The following is a 17381-nucleotide window of genomic DNA, read 5'->3' on the forward strand; positions in this document are numbered from 1 at the left end:
CAGACCCACAGCCCTGCTGGATACCCCCCACCACTGACAACAGGCACGTTCTCCACCCCCTGGTTGAGCTCTCAGAGCTTCATTAGTGCTCAGAAACAGCTTGACAGAAACATCCCCACAGGAAGATCTTCTCACAGCTTCTGCAGGAAGCTGATCCTGACTCCTTGTGCTTTCCAGAGGTCCCAATTCTCCCCTTTCCCAATCCATCACCTTGCAGTGACACCACCATCACCTTTCAGTGCCTTCAGCTGCTGTAATTCCCTGTTAAATAAAGGTGAATCCAGCCTCCCATCTCATGCCATGTCAGATGGGATCCCCAGACTGCCCACACTGTCCCTGGCACCCCTGGGCACGAAGACCAGGAAACACCATCCGTGGAAAGGAACAACATTCACAGGCACTAAATTTAAACAAGGTCATTGTCTCTGCAAACATTGGAAGTTCACCATCACTGCCCTGTCCCTGGAGTGTTCCAGGCCAGGCTGGAAGGGGATTGGAGCAATATGGGATAGTGGAAGGTGGAGGTGTCCCTCAGATTTGCAAATACCCTTGTGGGCTTCACGTATCAGCCTGCATTTTTCCAGTGAGTGAACTCCCCTGGAACACATGGAATCATGCTGGAAAAATCAAGTCACACCATTCTCCCAGCACTGCCCAGGCCACCACTGCCCCATGTCCCCAGGTGCCACATCCACAGGGCTTTTAAATCCCTCCAGGGATGGGGCTCCCCCCTGCCCTGGGCAGCTGTGCTGGGGCTGGACCAACTGCAGTCCTTGCTCTCATTTCTGCCCAGCCTTTTATGAACACCAAATTTTCACTGTCCCCACCTTGGAAGAGTTTGGGGTGTCTGGGATTGAGATGGTAAATTCCATTCTCCTCGTAAATCCAGGGACAGGACCCATTCTCACATCTGCAGGTTACTGTTTATTCTGAGGGGAGGTTCCTGCCCTCCCTGTGAAGTCGTGTGTGGTTTTTAAAACCTCTGCCCTCAGAAGAAATAAACCCAACCCAAACCCTTCATTTGCTAGTCAGCACTCCTGTGTCTGCACTCCATCTCCCCAGGCAGGTCTGAATGACTCGTGTCTGCCAAGATTTATGGCTGTAATTCCATGCTTTAAAAGCCCACAGGTTCAGCTCCTGCCTGCTCAGCAGCTCTGAACTCCAGGGACATATCCCTTTGCTACTCCACTCTTACAAGGGCTTTTTACTACAGAGTGCAAAGACCTGCTGGGAGTCAACACTGTAAGTCAAAATTACTAAAAAAAACCCCTACACTCATCAACTCAACTTCTGCTGAAGCCTCAACAGCTCTGAGATCATCCAAATGGCAAGGGCCCATTTTCTCTCAGCAAGAAAATCCATATGATGGTCATAAAATCTACTTGGAATCCTTCACACCACCCAGGACCAGTGAAACCTGCACACTGCAATTCAGTTTTCCCATCAACTGGCCATTAATGCAGGGAGTGAGCCATGCTGGAACTGCAAGGCAGGAACCACAGAGCGTCTCCAGTGGGAAGGGATCCTTAGGGATCATGGAGCGGTATTTGCTAACAGGAGCATTCAGACATCACCTCCACTGTACCTGTTTGGGGGGAGGGAAGGGGGTGTCTAATCAAGCCCCCAGAGCCAGTTTGGCAGCCACTGAGCTCTCCATCACCACGATTTGGAAGAAACTGTGAAAGAAGAGCAAAGCTTGAGTCTCCTGGGCATCAGATCCCGGGTTCCTCGGTGCAAGGACCTCGTGGTGTCATGCACAGTCTGAGCCAGCACTTCAGCTGCCCATCAGAGGGGTGTCACAGGGTTCTCGATGATAAACAGGCAAAGGAGAGGAATCAGATGACAAAAATGGTTCGTTTAACTTGTTTACCAAGGAGGAGAAGAAATGATCCAAGAACCAAGCTGCAGATTTATCTAACAGCAAAAAAATGGTTTACTCATTCTTTATTTAAAAATTACGCATTAAATAATGCCTAACACCTGAAAGAGAAGTTCCATGAGGGGAATAATCTGACTGTTATCCAGGCTGTGGGCAGCTTTCAGGAGATGAGATGATCACAGGCTTTTAGCAGTGCCTGATGCCGAGGGAAGAGCAACCACAGAGTTTTCAAAAAAGAGCAACGTGGGCAAGAACCTAATTATCCTAACTCATCCACATAACTCAGCCTAATTATCCACTCAGCCATAATTGAGGATTAGCTTGTATTTGTGAGGGGCTCGTGCCTGTGCCCCCACAGCAGAGCTGCACAGCTCAGCTCGGGGGTCCCTCTGCTCCCACCACACCCCCTGAAAGGAACAGGCACCTCTGGTCACAGAGGGGACACCAACCCGTGCTCCTACAAACCAACCTGCCCAGGGGAGCTGGGAAAAACCCTGGAGGATCTGGGAATGGGATAATGGCAGGAAAAACAAGAGCTGAGGTGGAGCAGGTGGGAGAAGGGATGAAGGAGGTTGTGTAGGACATTGGTGACAGAGGCCCTGGGGTTGCTGTACGGACCTATATCACCCAAAGCACACGTAATCCCCCCTCCTCTGGGGGTGCAGTTTCCTCCTCTGCAGGATTACCTGTACTCAAGGGATCAGGCAGCACTGAGGTGGGATCTGCCATGGATGTGGATGTGGATTTTGTAGGGGAAAGCAGTCAAGGGGGCTGGGGATGCAGATCTGCTCCAGTCCCTGCTGTTATCACAAAGATGATGTTTGATAGGAAATAGCAGATTATTCCTCACCTTGGGCTGACAATCTGAGCAGAGCAGCAGAGGGAGACAAAGGGATGAAGCTGTGATCCTGAAAGTTGTGATTTAATTGAAGTCTGGATTGTTCCCTACTAATTCCCTCACTCTCTCCATCTCAACACCTCCTGCCTTTCCCTCCCTGTGCTCAGCGGAGGCAGCAGACTCTGCCTGGGGTCACAGCTCTGCCACGAGCAGATGGGCAGGGCCAGCCCTGCCCTGAGCACTCAGATTCGATAAAAGGGATGTTTTGTCCGCAGAGTGGCTCGAGGAGAACAAGAGCAGCTCAGTCAGAGCTCTCTGAGTGGACACAGACCCCACTGCCACGTCCTGCTCGCGTGCCATCGGCTGCTCTGGCACCGCGGGCACGGCACGGCACAGCTGCCCGTGGCACTGAGGCTTCCTCCTCCCCCTCTCCTCTCCTCCTCCCCAGCTACTGCCCTTCTTTAACAACAAACAGACTTGGATGTCAAGAATTAAACCCTCAGATCTGCCTCAAATCATTTTGGAATTAACCCTCAGATCTGCCTCAAATCATTTTGTTATTGTTTCTATCGGTGTTTTCATCTGATGGTTCCCCATTTTAATTCCATAGGGAAAGAAAAAATTGCTCTTTGTTGTTGTTGTTGTTGTTTTTGTTTTGGATTTCCCAGCCTCTCCTTCACTCCTGTCTCTCTGTGTTAATGCTGCAAGAAGAACATTGGAAGAACCATGATTGTGGCTCAAACACCTCAGCTATTTCACTTTCCAAAAGCAGCAAATCCCTGGCAGGGAGACCTGCAGACACACAGATGTGTCCCTGAGCAAGTGGCACACTGTCCCCACAGCCATGGACACGTCCCAGAGCTCAGGGGATGCTCCCCCACCAAGCTGCAGTGGCCAGGCTGGACAAGGAAGGAGGGTTTCCCATTGGTAAGAAATAAGGAGGAGCTGCCACGAAGCAAAGCCCTTTCAACTTGGATGCCTTCAGAACCCAAAAGATCCATCCATTTCAGCTGATTGGCATTTCTGGATGGGAATAAACAGTGGAGCCAGTAAATAACTTCAGATTCCTTGTGGCCAAGCTCTGGTTGCAATGGAAACACGCTGTTCTTACCCTTTCCTCCTTTCCCACGTCGATCCCTGGCACTGCTCTGACTTCTGCCCTTCCACGGGACTTATGTGGGTGAAAAGAAAGCAGGAATTCGTCACAGGACTCTGAAAAGCCTCAGTAAACTCGAAATGCTGCTCTGCACACCCAAAAAATTGCTTCATTTTTGACCCCTTCCAGAACTAGAATGGACAGAGGAGCAGGCGGGGGTGATTCACAGGTCTTTAAACCATCAGGTTCTTTCAGAACCAGTTTGTGACTCCTTAGTTTCCATAACACTTTGTTTCTACCAGAAAAAGTCAAGTCATGAGTAAGAATTGTTCCACCACCTTCCAGCGTGACAGTGATTCAGCACTTACTGTCTCATTAAACAACTTGAATTTTACATGATTACATGGAAATTTCCTCCTTTTCCATCCAAACCTGGAACTTGGCACTTTATCACTTTAACATTTTAACACGACCATCGTCCTGCTGAACGGAATGACCTGGGACAGAAAACTGCACCATCTGACTGAGGTGCTGGGAACTGCCACTTAAAAATGTTTCAAAAGCATAATTCTGTTTTTATTAAAGTTTTATAAAAATATCTGCTCACATCCCTCTGCCAAAGGCGGGTTACGAGCCGAACACACACTGAAGGAAATTCAGGAACGTGGGAGATGGCTCCTGCAAACTCTGCTCTCCTTCCCTATGGATAAATAACCTCCCCATCCAGGTAGCCTGACAATATTCCATGGAACTTCACTAAATTCTTATTATTCTCCCGTAGCAATTTTCTGTTAGGGCAGGATTGATTTTTACCAATTTACCATGTGCTGAGGTGTTTCCCTTTTCCATGAGAAGAAACCACAACCACAGAAACCTCCTTCCTTTATCCCTCAGGCTGCTTCCCCCTGGAAATAAACACATTCCCCAGCATTTGCTCCACGATTTGTTTTCCTCAGGTATCTACGCGTTTATCTCCTCTCTGGCCTAAGCAGGACTAATCTGCTTATTCCCTCAGCCCCTCTGACCTCGTTTCTGCTCATCTGCGCTCTCGTTTTTCCCATTCCCGTTTCCCCGCTCCCGGCAGAGCCCTGTTCCTGCAGAAACGAGCGAACTGTGCTGCTGAACAAACAAAACCCGAGCGTTTCATGCATCTGTGGGAATTCAGCTCCCCCGTCCCGACCCTCGGAGCCCCTCCCTGCTCCCCGGGACGTTCACTTACGGCATTGCCGGCCTCGGCGGCGAGTCGCGCGGCGTACCTGGCGATCAGCCGGTGCTCCTCGTCCAGCCGCCCTGGGCTGTCCAGGACACTGCCAAGAACCCAACACACACCGTCAGTGCCTCGCACCGGGGCAGGGAGGGGAGGATGTGTCAGTGCAAAGAGACAGCGACAGCAAAGAGAGAGAGAGTCCCGCTGGAAATAATCTACGTAATTCCCTTCTCCATTCCACTTCCATAGCGGGGGAACCGCTCTCCAGGCTTTCTGCTGAGCAGCGTTTTCTCCAGGATTCACAGGCTCCAGTTTGCAGTGTAATTAAAAGAATTTGGTTTAGGCACAGATTTCACTTGTTTCTGAGGAGCTTGTCTGCAAACCCTTCTGGTTACTCAAGGTCAACGGGGGCCAACAGCCCAGTGACGAAGGGGGAAAGCCTTCTCCTCCATGGATGTGGGATCATCACTGTCCAAGCTGGGATGATTTCCATGAGGAAGAGTGGGGAGAACTGTGCTGACCTGAGAAGGACCTTCTGTCACTGAACAGCATCGACTTAAACGCAAAGAGCACTTTGCAAGTCAGCCCGACTTTACACACACCTTGCAACGCCCATTTACAAAGTGTGGCAGTTTAAGATTTGGTCCTTCCCAGCTCAGCTCCAGAGGGTGACACAGCTCCAGCTGGCTCCTACTGCCAGGTTGGATGGGGCTTGGAGCAACCTGGGCTGGTGGAAGGTGTCCCTGCCCGTGGCAGGGGTTGGGACTGGATGTGCTTGAAGGTCCCTTCCCACTCAAACCAGTCCAGGACTCCATGGGTGCCTCACACAGGCTGCAGCTGCCTTGGAAATGCTGCTGAAATAGGTATTAAGAGGCATTTCCAATAGTCATCAGCAGAGTGACAGCACCCTGAGGTGACAGAGAAAGGGAGGTTTGAGAGAGGAAAAGCAGAGGTGACAGATCCTGGGCGGGAAGGGAGAGGCAGCCCCTGGATCTGGCTCTTGTTCCACACGAGCATTGTGTCTCTGGGCATGTTCAGCATCAACAGATCAACCCAGCCTGGGAACAGTCAGAGCCCCCACTGCTGAAGCAGCTCCTGCTACTCCCAAACAATTCTCCTTTTAAGTATAAACACACTGGGGAACAAAGGCTGATTTTTGGGTTGTGTTAATTGAAAGCAGCCAATGCTGAGATCTATCCCCAGCTGGATTTGGTGCCACAGTGGCCTTGCCACAAGGAACCAGGAGGGGAATCACAAATGAAAGAGCAGCTTTTTAAGTCAACATCCAGCCACTGGATTTGGGAGTTGCTGGTTATCCCAGTGCTGTGCAGAGATCCCTCATCCCACGTCCTTTCCAAAGGGAACCGCTGGATCAGAGAAACCAAACTGTTATTAACTGGAACAACCAGGGTTAGTGTGGGAATGAGGAACGTGCTTCCAGTGGCCACACAGCCTTCCCAGTGCCACCCCTGAGGTTCCAGCTGGGATCCAAGGACAGCCCAGGGCGGTACCTGAGGGTGCTCTGGGGAAATTTGGGGTCACCATCACCACAGACAGCAGCAGATTAAACCAGACACACACCTGGTGCACCACAAAAGCTACTTCCAGCCCACATTCCCACCTCAGACAGAAGATTACTCACATTTCCTTAAGCTTAATTTCAAAGATTTATGTTTCCTTGAACCCAATTTACGCAGTGAACGTGACGGTTATTTAAAAATGCAGATTTAATTTCTTTTCATGAACACCCAATTTAACAACGTGAAGTCTCTGAAGACTCCGAAGTTTGCCAGGTGATGTGTTTGGGATGCACTGAGCAGACACAGGCACAGTGAACACAGGTGGGTCTGTGATGAGCACAAACTGCACGACGAGGCCTCGGAGCCTGGCCTGGCTGGATCCAGACCTGGAGACACCCAACTGCCCAGAGCAAAGGAGGGAGCTGCAGAAAGGGGAGTTAAACCAGGGGGAAAGCAGATTTAAGAGAGGAAAACACGAGGCTTGAGGAATTGCACAGGCACCTTCAACACTAATTTGTTATCCCCTGTATTTTTGCTAAAGGAGAACAGTCTTGCCCATCCCACATCCTGACACAGCTGCTTTCCTTCAGCTTTCCTTGGCAATTTTGTCTGTACAAGTTTTCTCCTTCCACCCTTTCCATAATCTCCCAACTCCTGGAACTACAACCTCTTACCCAAGTGAATTACAAAAGAGTTACTGACAATTTCTTGCTTTTGTGAAAAAAAAACCCTCCTGTAATTTATGAAAAAAGAATAATCCTTTTCTGTTTGCTTTTAGAAGTATTTTACAGATGATGAGGAAGGGGAGTTCAAGTCCATCTCCTGGCCAGGTTGTTCCAAGCCCCATCCAGCCTGGCCTTGGACACTTCCAGGATCCAGGGGCAGCCACAGCTTCTCTGCCCAACCTGTGCCAGGGCCTGCCCACCCTCCCAGCCAGCAATTCCTTCCCAATCTCCCATCTGTCCCTGCTCTCTGGCAGTGGGAAGCCATTCCCTGTGTCCTGTCCCTCCATCCCTTGTCCCCAGTCCCTCTCCAGCTCTCCTGGAGCCCTTTTAGGCTCTGGAAGGGGCTCCAATGTCTCCCTGGATCCTTCTCTTCTCCAGGTGAGCCCCCCCAGCCTGGCTCCAGAACAGGAAAGGCAGTAAAGGGCAAGAATAAGCTCAGATGGGGGGAAGGTACACGAGTGAGAGTTCAGAGATTTCCACAGCAGCAGAATCTTGAAGAGGCAATATTACAGAATTCCCTGCCTTCAAAACACTGTTCCAAGTGTTCCAAGGGGTTTGGCCCCTTCTGACAACGCTGTGCTCCCTGCACAGCACGGACAGAGCCGGATCAGGAGCTCTCCCATTTCAGTCCTTGGGAGCTGCAGGTTCTGGCTGCACGTGGGTGACACAGATCAGAGAATCCCAGGATGGTTTGGGTGTGCAGGGACCTCAAAGCTCATCCAGTCCCACCCCCAGCCATGGGCAGGGACACTTCCCTCCAGAGCAGGTTGTTCCAAGCCCCGTCCAGCCTGGCCTTGATGGAAAGGTCTGAGCAGGGGAGGCTTCAATCACACCCTGGGGCCACCTGGGTCTGGGACAACGGGCCAGAAGCAAAGGCTCTGGAGGCACACAGGGCACAGGAGGGTGCTGGGGGGTTGAGGTGTTCTGGAACAGGCAGTCCACAGGCTCTGCCCTCTGGGCACGGCATGGGCACACCACGAGGAGCCAGGCACGGAAATTGAGTTGGCTCAGGACGGGCCTGACAGAACAAGAACAACTTGTGCTGTGCCAGAGAGGCCCTGAGCCAGCTCAGCACGGCCTGGGGATGTGTGGCTGTCACACCACAGGGGGTGCAGGGTGAGATGGGGGGGAAAAGGGGGAAAATCAACACTCCCCCCTGCTGATCCCGGCTTGGGGATCTCAAGGAATCACATCCTGCAAAACGGGGATCTCATGGAACCACATCCTGCAGAATGGGGGAAAGGGCAGTCCGTGGAGAGAGAGCCCAGACAGCCCTGCCCTGCTGCCAAGTGCTAACCCAAAACTGGGCTGGGACAATCCGAGTGTGGGCAGGGATGGGCGTGAGAGAAGATGACACATCATGTAACTGCTTCCCACTGCCAGGGGGCAGGGATGGATGGGAGAGTGGGAAGGAATCCTTGGCTGGGAGGGTGGGCAGGCCCTGGCACAGGTTGCCCAGAGAAGCTGTGGCTGCCCCTGGATCCCAGGCAGTGTCCAAGGCCAGGCTGGATGGGATTCATGGAAAGAACTGTCAGGCACTGGCACAGCTGCCCAGGGAGGTTTGGAGTGCCCAGCCCTGGAGGTGTCCCAGGCAGGCCTGGCCATGGCACTCAGTGCTCTGGGCTGGGGGACAGGGTGGGATCCATGGGCTGGGAGGGCTTTCCCAACCCGAATGGTTCTGGGATACTCAGCATTTCAATCTGCCATATTTTCTTCAAGATGCTTTGTAAGCATCTTAAAGAGATCCTCCTCCTTTTTATCTCCAAATCCAGGGACTGCAGTAATTGAGTGAAGGCCAGAGTCTGCAATTCCTTGGGTTTCATTGTCTTGTGGAAAACATTTTGGGCTCTCAGCTCCTGCAGGTGAGAGCACTGATCCACTACCAGGAAAAACTCGTTTTTCCCAGGAGATCACAAAACAGTGGGATATGAATTTCTGCAGGACGAAGTGATGAAATGGGGCTCTAAAAATATTATCCAGAGGGTGGAAACATGGATAGAGCAAGCAAAATACAGCTCCCAGCTCACTAAACCTCCCTTTCCTTCCCAGCCCAGCTCTGGCTCCGTAAAGGCACAAGTTAATGAGGTCCAACAGTGGCATAGGGAACCCCCCAGGCTGTGTCCTGGGATGAAATGGGAGAGCTGCATTTTGGGGCTTCAGGGTGAAATTTCTCTGCATAGACAGAGCCATGAAATATAAATGTGCACAAATACCAAAGCTGAGATAAAAGGAACTAATTCTTCAAAGCATTAACACTACTTTTTGGGGAAAGAAACAGTTGCATTGAGCAGGTCATGGTGTGGGGTTGGAAGAGCTTGTTCAAGAACAAAGGCAGGGACAGGATGGGACAGTGTTTGGGGTGGAGGTGAAGGCAGGGGGGAGAAAGAAGAACAGGCACAAGCCACAGGACAGTGCTGGAAAAGAAATTAAGGGGGAAATCAGCTTCCTGCAGGTGGAAGACAAGGATTCCAGAAGGGCTAGGGAGAGAAAAAGTAACTTAATTAACCCATTTGGAGCAATGTCACTGGGCTTATTATGCAAAGGGGGAGTGCAACGGGGCAGGGGTGGACAGCGACCCATCCCTTCCGGGAGATTTCAGGGAACAGTGTGTCCCTCCCTTTGCCAAGAGTCACCAAAGGCCTCTGTGTGGCCCCTCCCTGGCACTGCCCGTGCCCCTGGCACTGCCCCTGCCCCTGGCACTGACCGTGCCCCTGGCACTGACCGTGCCCCGCGCTGCAGCCGGCTCACGTAGGTGGCTATCAGGGAGTGCTCGTCGGCCACCGCGCTGGGGGGGTCCGGGCTGGGCTGGGACCTGGCAGGGAGGGAGGCAGAGAGCAAAAGAGAACACAACGTAAACAGGGAGCAAACCGTGAGCAAAAACGGCAGCGAAACAAAACGGTTACAAATGAAACCAAACACGGGGGTCACGGGATGGGACACCTGGTAGTGATGAAACAAAGCTCAGAGGGACATCTGGGGACATTGGAAGGGGATGCCCAGGGTGGAGTCATCATCCCTGCAGGTGTTCAAGGAACATTTCACTGAATCATTAAGGTTGGAAAAGCCCTCCCAGCCCATGGATCCCCCCTGTGCCCCATCCCCACCCTGTCCCCCAGCCCAGAGCCCTGAGTGCCACGGCCAGGCCTGCCTGGGACACCTCCAGGGCTGGGCACTCCAAACCTCCCTGGGCAGCCCCTGCCAGAGCCTGACCACCCTTTCCATGAACATCCCTTTCTGCAGGCAAACAGCCCCAAAAACCCCAAACCACAGTGGCTGCAGCTTCAGCATCGTGTCCAAAACCAGAGCTGACAGTGCCCAGGCTCCTTCTCTCATAACACAGATCCACCAGAAGAAACAGGAGGAAAATCCAACAACAAGTGGTTGGCAGGGACAGTGCTGCCCCCTGACAGGGACTGGTTATGTGCTGTGTTTTGCTGTTTGGTTGGAGGACTCACAGAAACAAAGCTGTTCTGATTATTTCTATGAACAGGGATTGCCTGCAGGAAATATTTGTCAGAAGAAATACAGAACTAGAAGTAAATCAGTAATAACTAACTATTTGCCTGTACAGTCCAGTTAACAGGTGCTGGTTTCTGCAGGATCTGGGATAATGGGGCAAAACCGAAAAAAGGCCAAAATGGTTCTTTTTATGGCCCAGACACTGCAGACAAGGACACAACATTCCCTTCCCCACCTGAAAGGTGACACAGGGACTCTGCTCCACTGCACTGCCCGGCCCAGGGGGAGGATGATGGCAGGAATCCTCTGCTGTCCCACTTGGAATGGGGCCCACGCAGAGGAGGCATCTCCAGCGGGGGGTGAACAGTGCAGATGTGAGATCAGATCATTACCTACGAAATGGTTCCTGGGCAGATGTCACTATCATTTTAGCATTATTCCATCTGTCATTCCTGTCAGGTATCCCAGCCACTCTTCTACCTCATCACCTGCACTTAATTCCTCCCCCACACAAGCCCAGGAAGTTTTCCCTTCAGGAGCCCTTTATAAAAACGTGGCATTTATTGCTTTCACCGCCAATAGACTGGGACGAGGCAAATAAACCCCACATTTTTTAGACACACAAACCCTTCTCTTCTCTGTTATATGTGCAGCAACATGTCAGGGGCGCCTGCCAGGAGCAGAGCAAGACCTTATAAAACAGAGGTGAAATGGAATTACTGGCATGGAGCCCCCAGGCAAGGAGCAGCCTGAGGAACAAGGGGGTTGTGATGGGGAGACCGAACATGAACCACCACTCGGAGGAATTCTTGAGCAAACTGCTGGCAAGTGCTGAAAAGCTTAATTTTAGCTATGTTTTATGGCAGGCACAGGGCTGCAACCACTGCAGATTCCAAGACCTTTTCCACTCTAACTCATTGCAAGGGCTCTCCTGCAGAGGAAGAGGCCTGGCAGAGGTGATGGGCAAGGGCTGCAACAACGACCCACAGGGCCAGCCTGCCCTCTGGAGAACCCCAGTCCCAGTCCCAGCACAGCACTGGTGTGGGACTGTTCCCTGATTCATCCTGCAGGACACAAACTGAGCAGTGCTGAGCTGGGAGCTGATCCCGTGGGATCCCACCTGGCACGTGCTCCCTCTGGGAGGAAAATACCCAATGTTTGCCTTCTCTGACTGCAGTTTCCCCACTGCTGTTGCACCCACACAGCAGCAGATTCACCCAGGCCACACTTACCTTGTTGATTTATGCAAATACCACGTGGGACAGTGTCAAGAGCTTTATGAGTCAGTCCATGTTTCATTAGTGCTCCCCCTCCTTCCCAAGGCCGCCCACCCAGGAGGAATCACCCCACGTCCACTCTCTGACACGATTTGTTCTCCACAGGGATATGGCAGCTATTTTTATTCCCTACCCTTCTACATGGGCACAGAGCATTGTTTTATAACCTGTTCAGGATGCTGAAGGGATCCTTCCCTTGGACCTTCAGACAGGTATTTCAGCAAAACTGCTCACAGAGCCTGAGAAACAGCAACGTCATCTCCTGACACCACAACACCACCCCCTCACCTTTCCTCACGTTCTAATCCTTAAAACAGAATCACTGAGTGACACAGTGGGTTGTGTGGGAAGAGACCTTAAAGCTCATCCTGTCCCACCCCCTGCCATGGGCAGGGACACCTCCCATCAGCTCAGGTTGCTCCAAGTCCCGTCCAACCTGGCCTGGGACACTTCCAGGGATCCAGGGGCAGCCACAGCTCCTCTGGGAATTCCAGTCCAGCTCCTCCCCACCCTCCCAGCCAGCAATTCCTTCCCAGTCTCCCATCTCTCCCTGCCCTCTGGCAGTGGGAAGCCATTCCCTGTGTCCTGTCCCTCCATGCCTTGTCCCCAGTCCCTCTCCAGCTCTCCTGGAGCCCCTGCAGGCTCTGGAAGGGGCTCCAAGGTCTCCCTGGATCCTTCCCTTCTCCAGCCTGGCCATTCCCAGCTCTCCCAGCCTGGATCCACAGGCTGAGATGACACCAAGGACAAACCCCCACATCCCCGAGTGAGCCACAGGCTGTAAATGAGTTCTTCATTAAACCCTGACTTTGAGGGATATTTCCCACACTTTCCATATCTCAACAGCCACCAAACAGAAATCCAGGCTACACCAGCAAAGCAATAGCCAAGAGAGAGCGAGAAACAGAGGCAGCCACGGCCCCCTGAGGGAGGAAGGGAGGTGAGATTGAGTGAGGGGAGAAACACGAGGCCAGAGGAGCCTGCCCAGGGCTGCAGGACACGCTCCTTGTCCTGTCCCAGGGGTGCTGGTTCGGCTCTGGGTGCTCAGAACACGCCCCCACATGTCAGGTAATGGGGACTGGGAGGTTCACTGGCTCCTGCCCCAAATTTCACACGCTGAGACTTGGCTCTGCCTCTTTACAAACAACTCAATGAATTGCTGAGGTACTTAAATTGTGCTTTGGTGTCTCAATCTAATTTCTGTTCTGAAAATCTACCAGGAAAGCCAAGTTGAAGAGACAGTTTGTTTTGTTTGTTTTTTTTTTAAATCCTGTAATTTACACCAAGAAATCCCTGCAAATTTCTGTTATCCTGGCTCACAACTTGGGAAATCTTTACAGGACTGCCCAGTGCTGCTCTGCCTCTCGGGAAGGGCAGGAGCTTTGGGAAGAGCTGCCAGGATGTAGCCCAGAGGGCTCTCTGGGCTTTCTGTCGTGCTCCTTTCCCCCTCTGATTGATTTAAATAGGTGTGAAGGTCAAAAAGGACAATTACCCCACTCTGCATAGGACAGATGACAGAATTCAGCTGGGTTCTTTGGGAAGCTTGCAGCCACACTGCTGGGGAGAGGGAAAGCCCCAGGAGAGCTGGAAGGAGCTGGGCTGGGTGTGTGAAGGCACACAAAGCAGGATGGGTTAGAAGATGCCACCAAAGCATCCTGAGGATGAAGCAGAGTGACCCTGCCCACGGGTCCTGTCTCTCCTGTTCCCCCCTCAGCCGTGCCCTGGGCTCCAGCTGCCCCCAGGGTGAGTCTGAGCACCTTCCACACTCACATGGGACCCACGACCTTCTGTACTCACAGATATTCCTCCTGATCTTGAATTTTAGAGCCTCTCAGAGGCAGGGTATGAACACCCCAACTGTTCCCTTGCAGCTGCTTTGGGACCACCAAACTCCAGGCTCCCACCTGGTGCAGGTTCCTCCACCCACCTCCCGCTGACTCACGGCTGAACCGCAGGGATTTCAAACCACAGGTTGAAAATAAACACCTCCAGGAGCCTCCACTTAAATAATAACTAATGAAACGCTGATTTTTTGTTTGGAGTAGCTGGGATGCACCACAGTGAGCCCGTCCCACCCCTCCCTCCTCCTCCTGGCTGTCTCTCTCTTTCATCATCACCACTGAGCACGATCACCTGCGAGCTGGGATCTCCCCTGGCTCTGACAAAGAGGTATTTTTATCCCTTCTCTAGAAATAGAGCCTATTTTGGTGTTAGCTGGGCCTATATAGGGCACTATGGGATGTACTGTGACTCATGGCACGACATACCTGGCCACACCTCCCCAGCAAGCAGTGCCAGGCTCGTGCTCTTGAACTCTCCTCCCCACCAACCTTTTTGGGGCTAAAATTATGGCTAAAATGGCCCTGGGATCTCTAGAGATCACAGAGGCTGAGGAAGCAGGATAGAAGAGGAGGAATGTGCTCCACCTGTGCCCAAGGGAAATGGCAGAGTGGGCAGTGACAGGAATGTCAGCCACTCCCAGGCAGAACTGGGGGCTGGACAGGTAGGAGGTGCTGGAAGGATGAATGTGGACACAGGGACAAAGGGGAAAAAAGGCACACTGGAAGTTGCTAGAAGATAAATCGAGCTGCCAGGCCAATAAAAATCACTCTGGGTTACAGAACCTGAACAACCCCCGGGACAGCGTCAATGACATCAGTATTTTGGAACCACCAGTCAGAGCTGAGGGTGGAGGAAAGTTTTGGGAGGTCTGATGAAAGGCCTGGGAACTGCCCAGCTGTGCCCACATGTGCAAACAGAACTCCAGGGTGGTGCTGGACACAGCACAGAACAAACCAAGGGGTATGAGAGAGGAGGGAGAGCAGAGCATCAGTGGTCTCAGCAGCAGAAGACTGAAAATAATCCAAGTTAGGGTTAGTGGAAATAAAAGCTCTGCAAAAAGGTGGCTTTGAAACACGTTCTAGGCAGGTGACATCATGTTCCTTCCGACTTCAGCTCTTAAGCTGCAAATAATTGTGATTTTAGGCTGTAAGAACTGTTTCACCCGACAAAAAGTGACCAAACGGTCTCCAGGCTCCTTAGAAATCAGAAACAAGAATGCAGGGCTTTGTTGTATCACTGGGAGCACTTGGTGACAGCTTTTGTAGGCCTGGTGTTTAACAGGGGTTCTGTTTAAAGACCTTTCTGAGCCCAGGAGGAGCTGCTGGTCCCTGAACACAGAGTGTTGGAGGCTCCCCCTGAGCCAGCTGAGAGCACCCCAGTCCCAGGGAAAGCAAAACAGGCACTGCTGGGCTCCTCCTGTCCTGGAATGGACACCTGGCTCAGGTCTGCTCTGTCACCCCCACAAAGGTGCAGGGACATCACTGCAGCTTCTCTGCCCAACCTGTGCCAGGGCCTGCCCACCCTCCCAGCCAGCAATCCCTTCCCAACCTCCCATCCATCCCTGCCCTCTGGCACTGGGAAGCCATTCCCTGTGTCCTGTCCCTCCATGCCTTGTCCCCAGTCCCTCTCCAGCTCTCCTGGAGCCCCTGCAGGCTCTGGAAGGGGCTCCAAGGTCTCCCTGGATCCTTCTGAACAAAAGAAAACCCCACATTTAACTTGTCTGATGGCTGTAAATGTAAAAGATGCTCTGTAACCCCCAGACTGGCTGTGGCTCCTGAGAGAACACACCATGTGGGAGGGTATTTAGACCTAAGTGGGGACAGGTTGTCCCTGGGAACACAATTATTGAAAGAAGAACAGTGCACAGTGACCACAACAGGAGGGAAAAAAGCCATTCCTGAAGTGATTTAAAAGAAATGATCTAAACCAAATAACATTGAGTGGGCTTGGCCTGGTCTTCCAGAAGAGACAGAATTATCTCATCTGTTCAGAAAGGCTCTTTGGCTGTAAAGATCAGAGAAATGCTGAGTTTTGTTGCACTTGCATCACAACAACCCCATGGAACATTCCAGGCTGGGGCAGAGGGGCTGGAGAGCTGGGAAAGGCCCTGGGGGTGCTGGTGGCAGGGGCTGGACACGATCCTGGCTGTGCCCAGGGGGGCACGAGGCCAATGGGGCACTGCTGTGTGACAGGGCCAGGGCAGTGCCCTCCCTGTGCTGGCACTGCTGGGGCACCCCCAGTGCTGGGGCAGGGCTGGCCCCTCACACCAGAGACACAGGGAGGGGCTGGAGCGTGGGCAGGGAAGGGAACGGAGCTGGGAAGGGGCTGGAGCAGCAGGAGGGGCTGAGGGAGCTGGGGGGGCTCAGCCTGGAGAAAAGGAGGCTCAGGGGGGACCTTCTGGCTCTGCAATCCCTGACAGGAGGGGGGAGCTGGGGGGGGTCGGGCTCTGCTCCCAGGGAACAGGGACAGGAGGAGAGGGAACGGCCTCCAGCTGTGCCAGGGGAGGGGCAGGGGGGACATCAGGAGGAATTTGTCCCTGGAAAGGGTGGTCAGGCCCTGGCACAGCTGCCCAGGGAGGTTTGGAGTGCCCAGCCCTGGAGGTGTCCCAGGCAGGCCTGGCCGTGGCACTCAGTGCTCTGGGCTGGGGCACAGGGTGGGGATGGGGCACGGGGGGGGATCCATGGGCTGGGAGGGCTTTTCCAGCCTCAGGGATCCCGGGATTCTGTGACTCTGTGAGCACAGGTAACAAACATCACCAGGGCTGCACTCAAATGTCCCCTCTATAAATCTTTAAACAAACATCCAGAGCACCCCCCTCCCACACCTGACACAACACTCCCACACTGAACATCCCAGCGGATCAATCGGCCTTTTCCTCTCGGAATCCTTCGTTTTGAAGATGGAAAACACGAGAATGGTGAAGTTACATCACAGATGTGGAAACAGCCCCCAGCTGAGCGTGGCTGGAGCTTCCACTGCTGCTCCCACCACTCTGCTCTTACCAGAAACAACTCCCCCTGACCCCATTCTGTCTGCAGCACTTTGGGGATGACAGAGAGCTCCTGCCTCCTGCAAAAACACAGCCACTGGAAGGGGGATCTGCAGTTCATTGCCCCTCTGGATATTTCCCCACTGAAAGCAGAGGATGAGGAGGCTGGAAATGAAAGATGTTCCTCCAGGAGACTGAACAGGAACACTGAGGAGGGCTCCTTGGATTTGTTTGTTTTTTGCTTTTGAGTTCACAAAAAGAAGTAAATTCAGGCATTAAAAATCCTATTCTTTCAGTTCAGGCTTATTCCCAAAAATACAGTGGTGGAGGGGAGGTTATTCTCATGTTCTTGACCAGCAGGAAATGACAAAAGGAGTTTTCTGTCCAGCTCCTGTGTTTTGCTGATGCCCTTTGGGTCCTTTTCAGGACTGAGGACACTCAAGGATGGGTTGAGCCCAACCCTTCCTGTCCTCAGGAGGAATTCTGTGTCCCCAGATAGGGAAAAATGCAACTTCCAACACTTCCATCCACCATTTGCTACGGTATAGAAAG

General features: G+C 52.5%; 1 protein-coding gene across 12 annotated transcripts in view; it reads right to left on the reverse strand.

The window, feature by feature from the left end:
- Positions 1-17381, reverse strand: part of DTNB (dystrobrevin beta) — a 140553-nt gene that overhangs the window by 58915 nt on the left and 64257 nt on the right. For 10 of the 12 annotated variants that reach the window (XR_007630746.1, XR_007630745.1, XM_050330863.1 and 7 more), the window contains 2 exons: positions 9988-10077; positions 5033-5120 (listed from right to left, as the gene is read on the reverse strand). Coding sequence is in view for 10 of the 12 variants with exons in the window: in XM_050330863.1 (XP_050186820.1) it covers positions 5033-5120; positions 9988-10077 (178 nt within the window). In the remaining 2 variants the exon portion in view is untranslated. The remainder of the gene's footprint in view (positions 1-5032; positions 5121-9987; positions 10078-17381) is intronic. The other 2 variants (XM_050330868.1, XM_050330866.1) reach the window with 1 other exon arrangement.

Source organism: Myiozetetes cayanensis, unplaced genomic scaffold, assembly GCF_022539395.1.
Source record: "Myiozetetes cayanensis isolate MyiCay16 unplaced genomic scaffold, myiCay2020 scf45, whole genome shotgun sequence".
NCBI classification, from domain to species: Eukaryota; Metazoa; Chordata; class Aves; order Passeriformes; family Tyrannidae; genus Myiozetetes; species Myiozetetes cayanensis.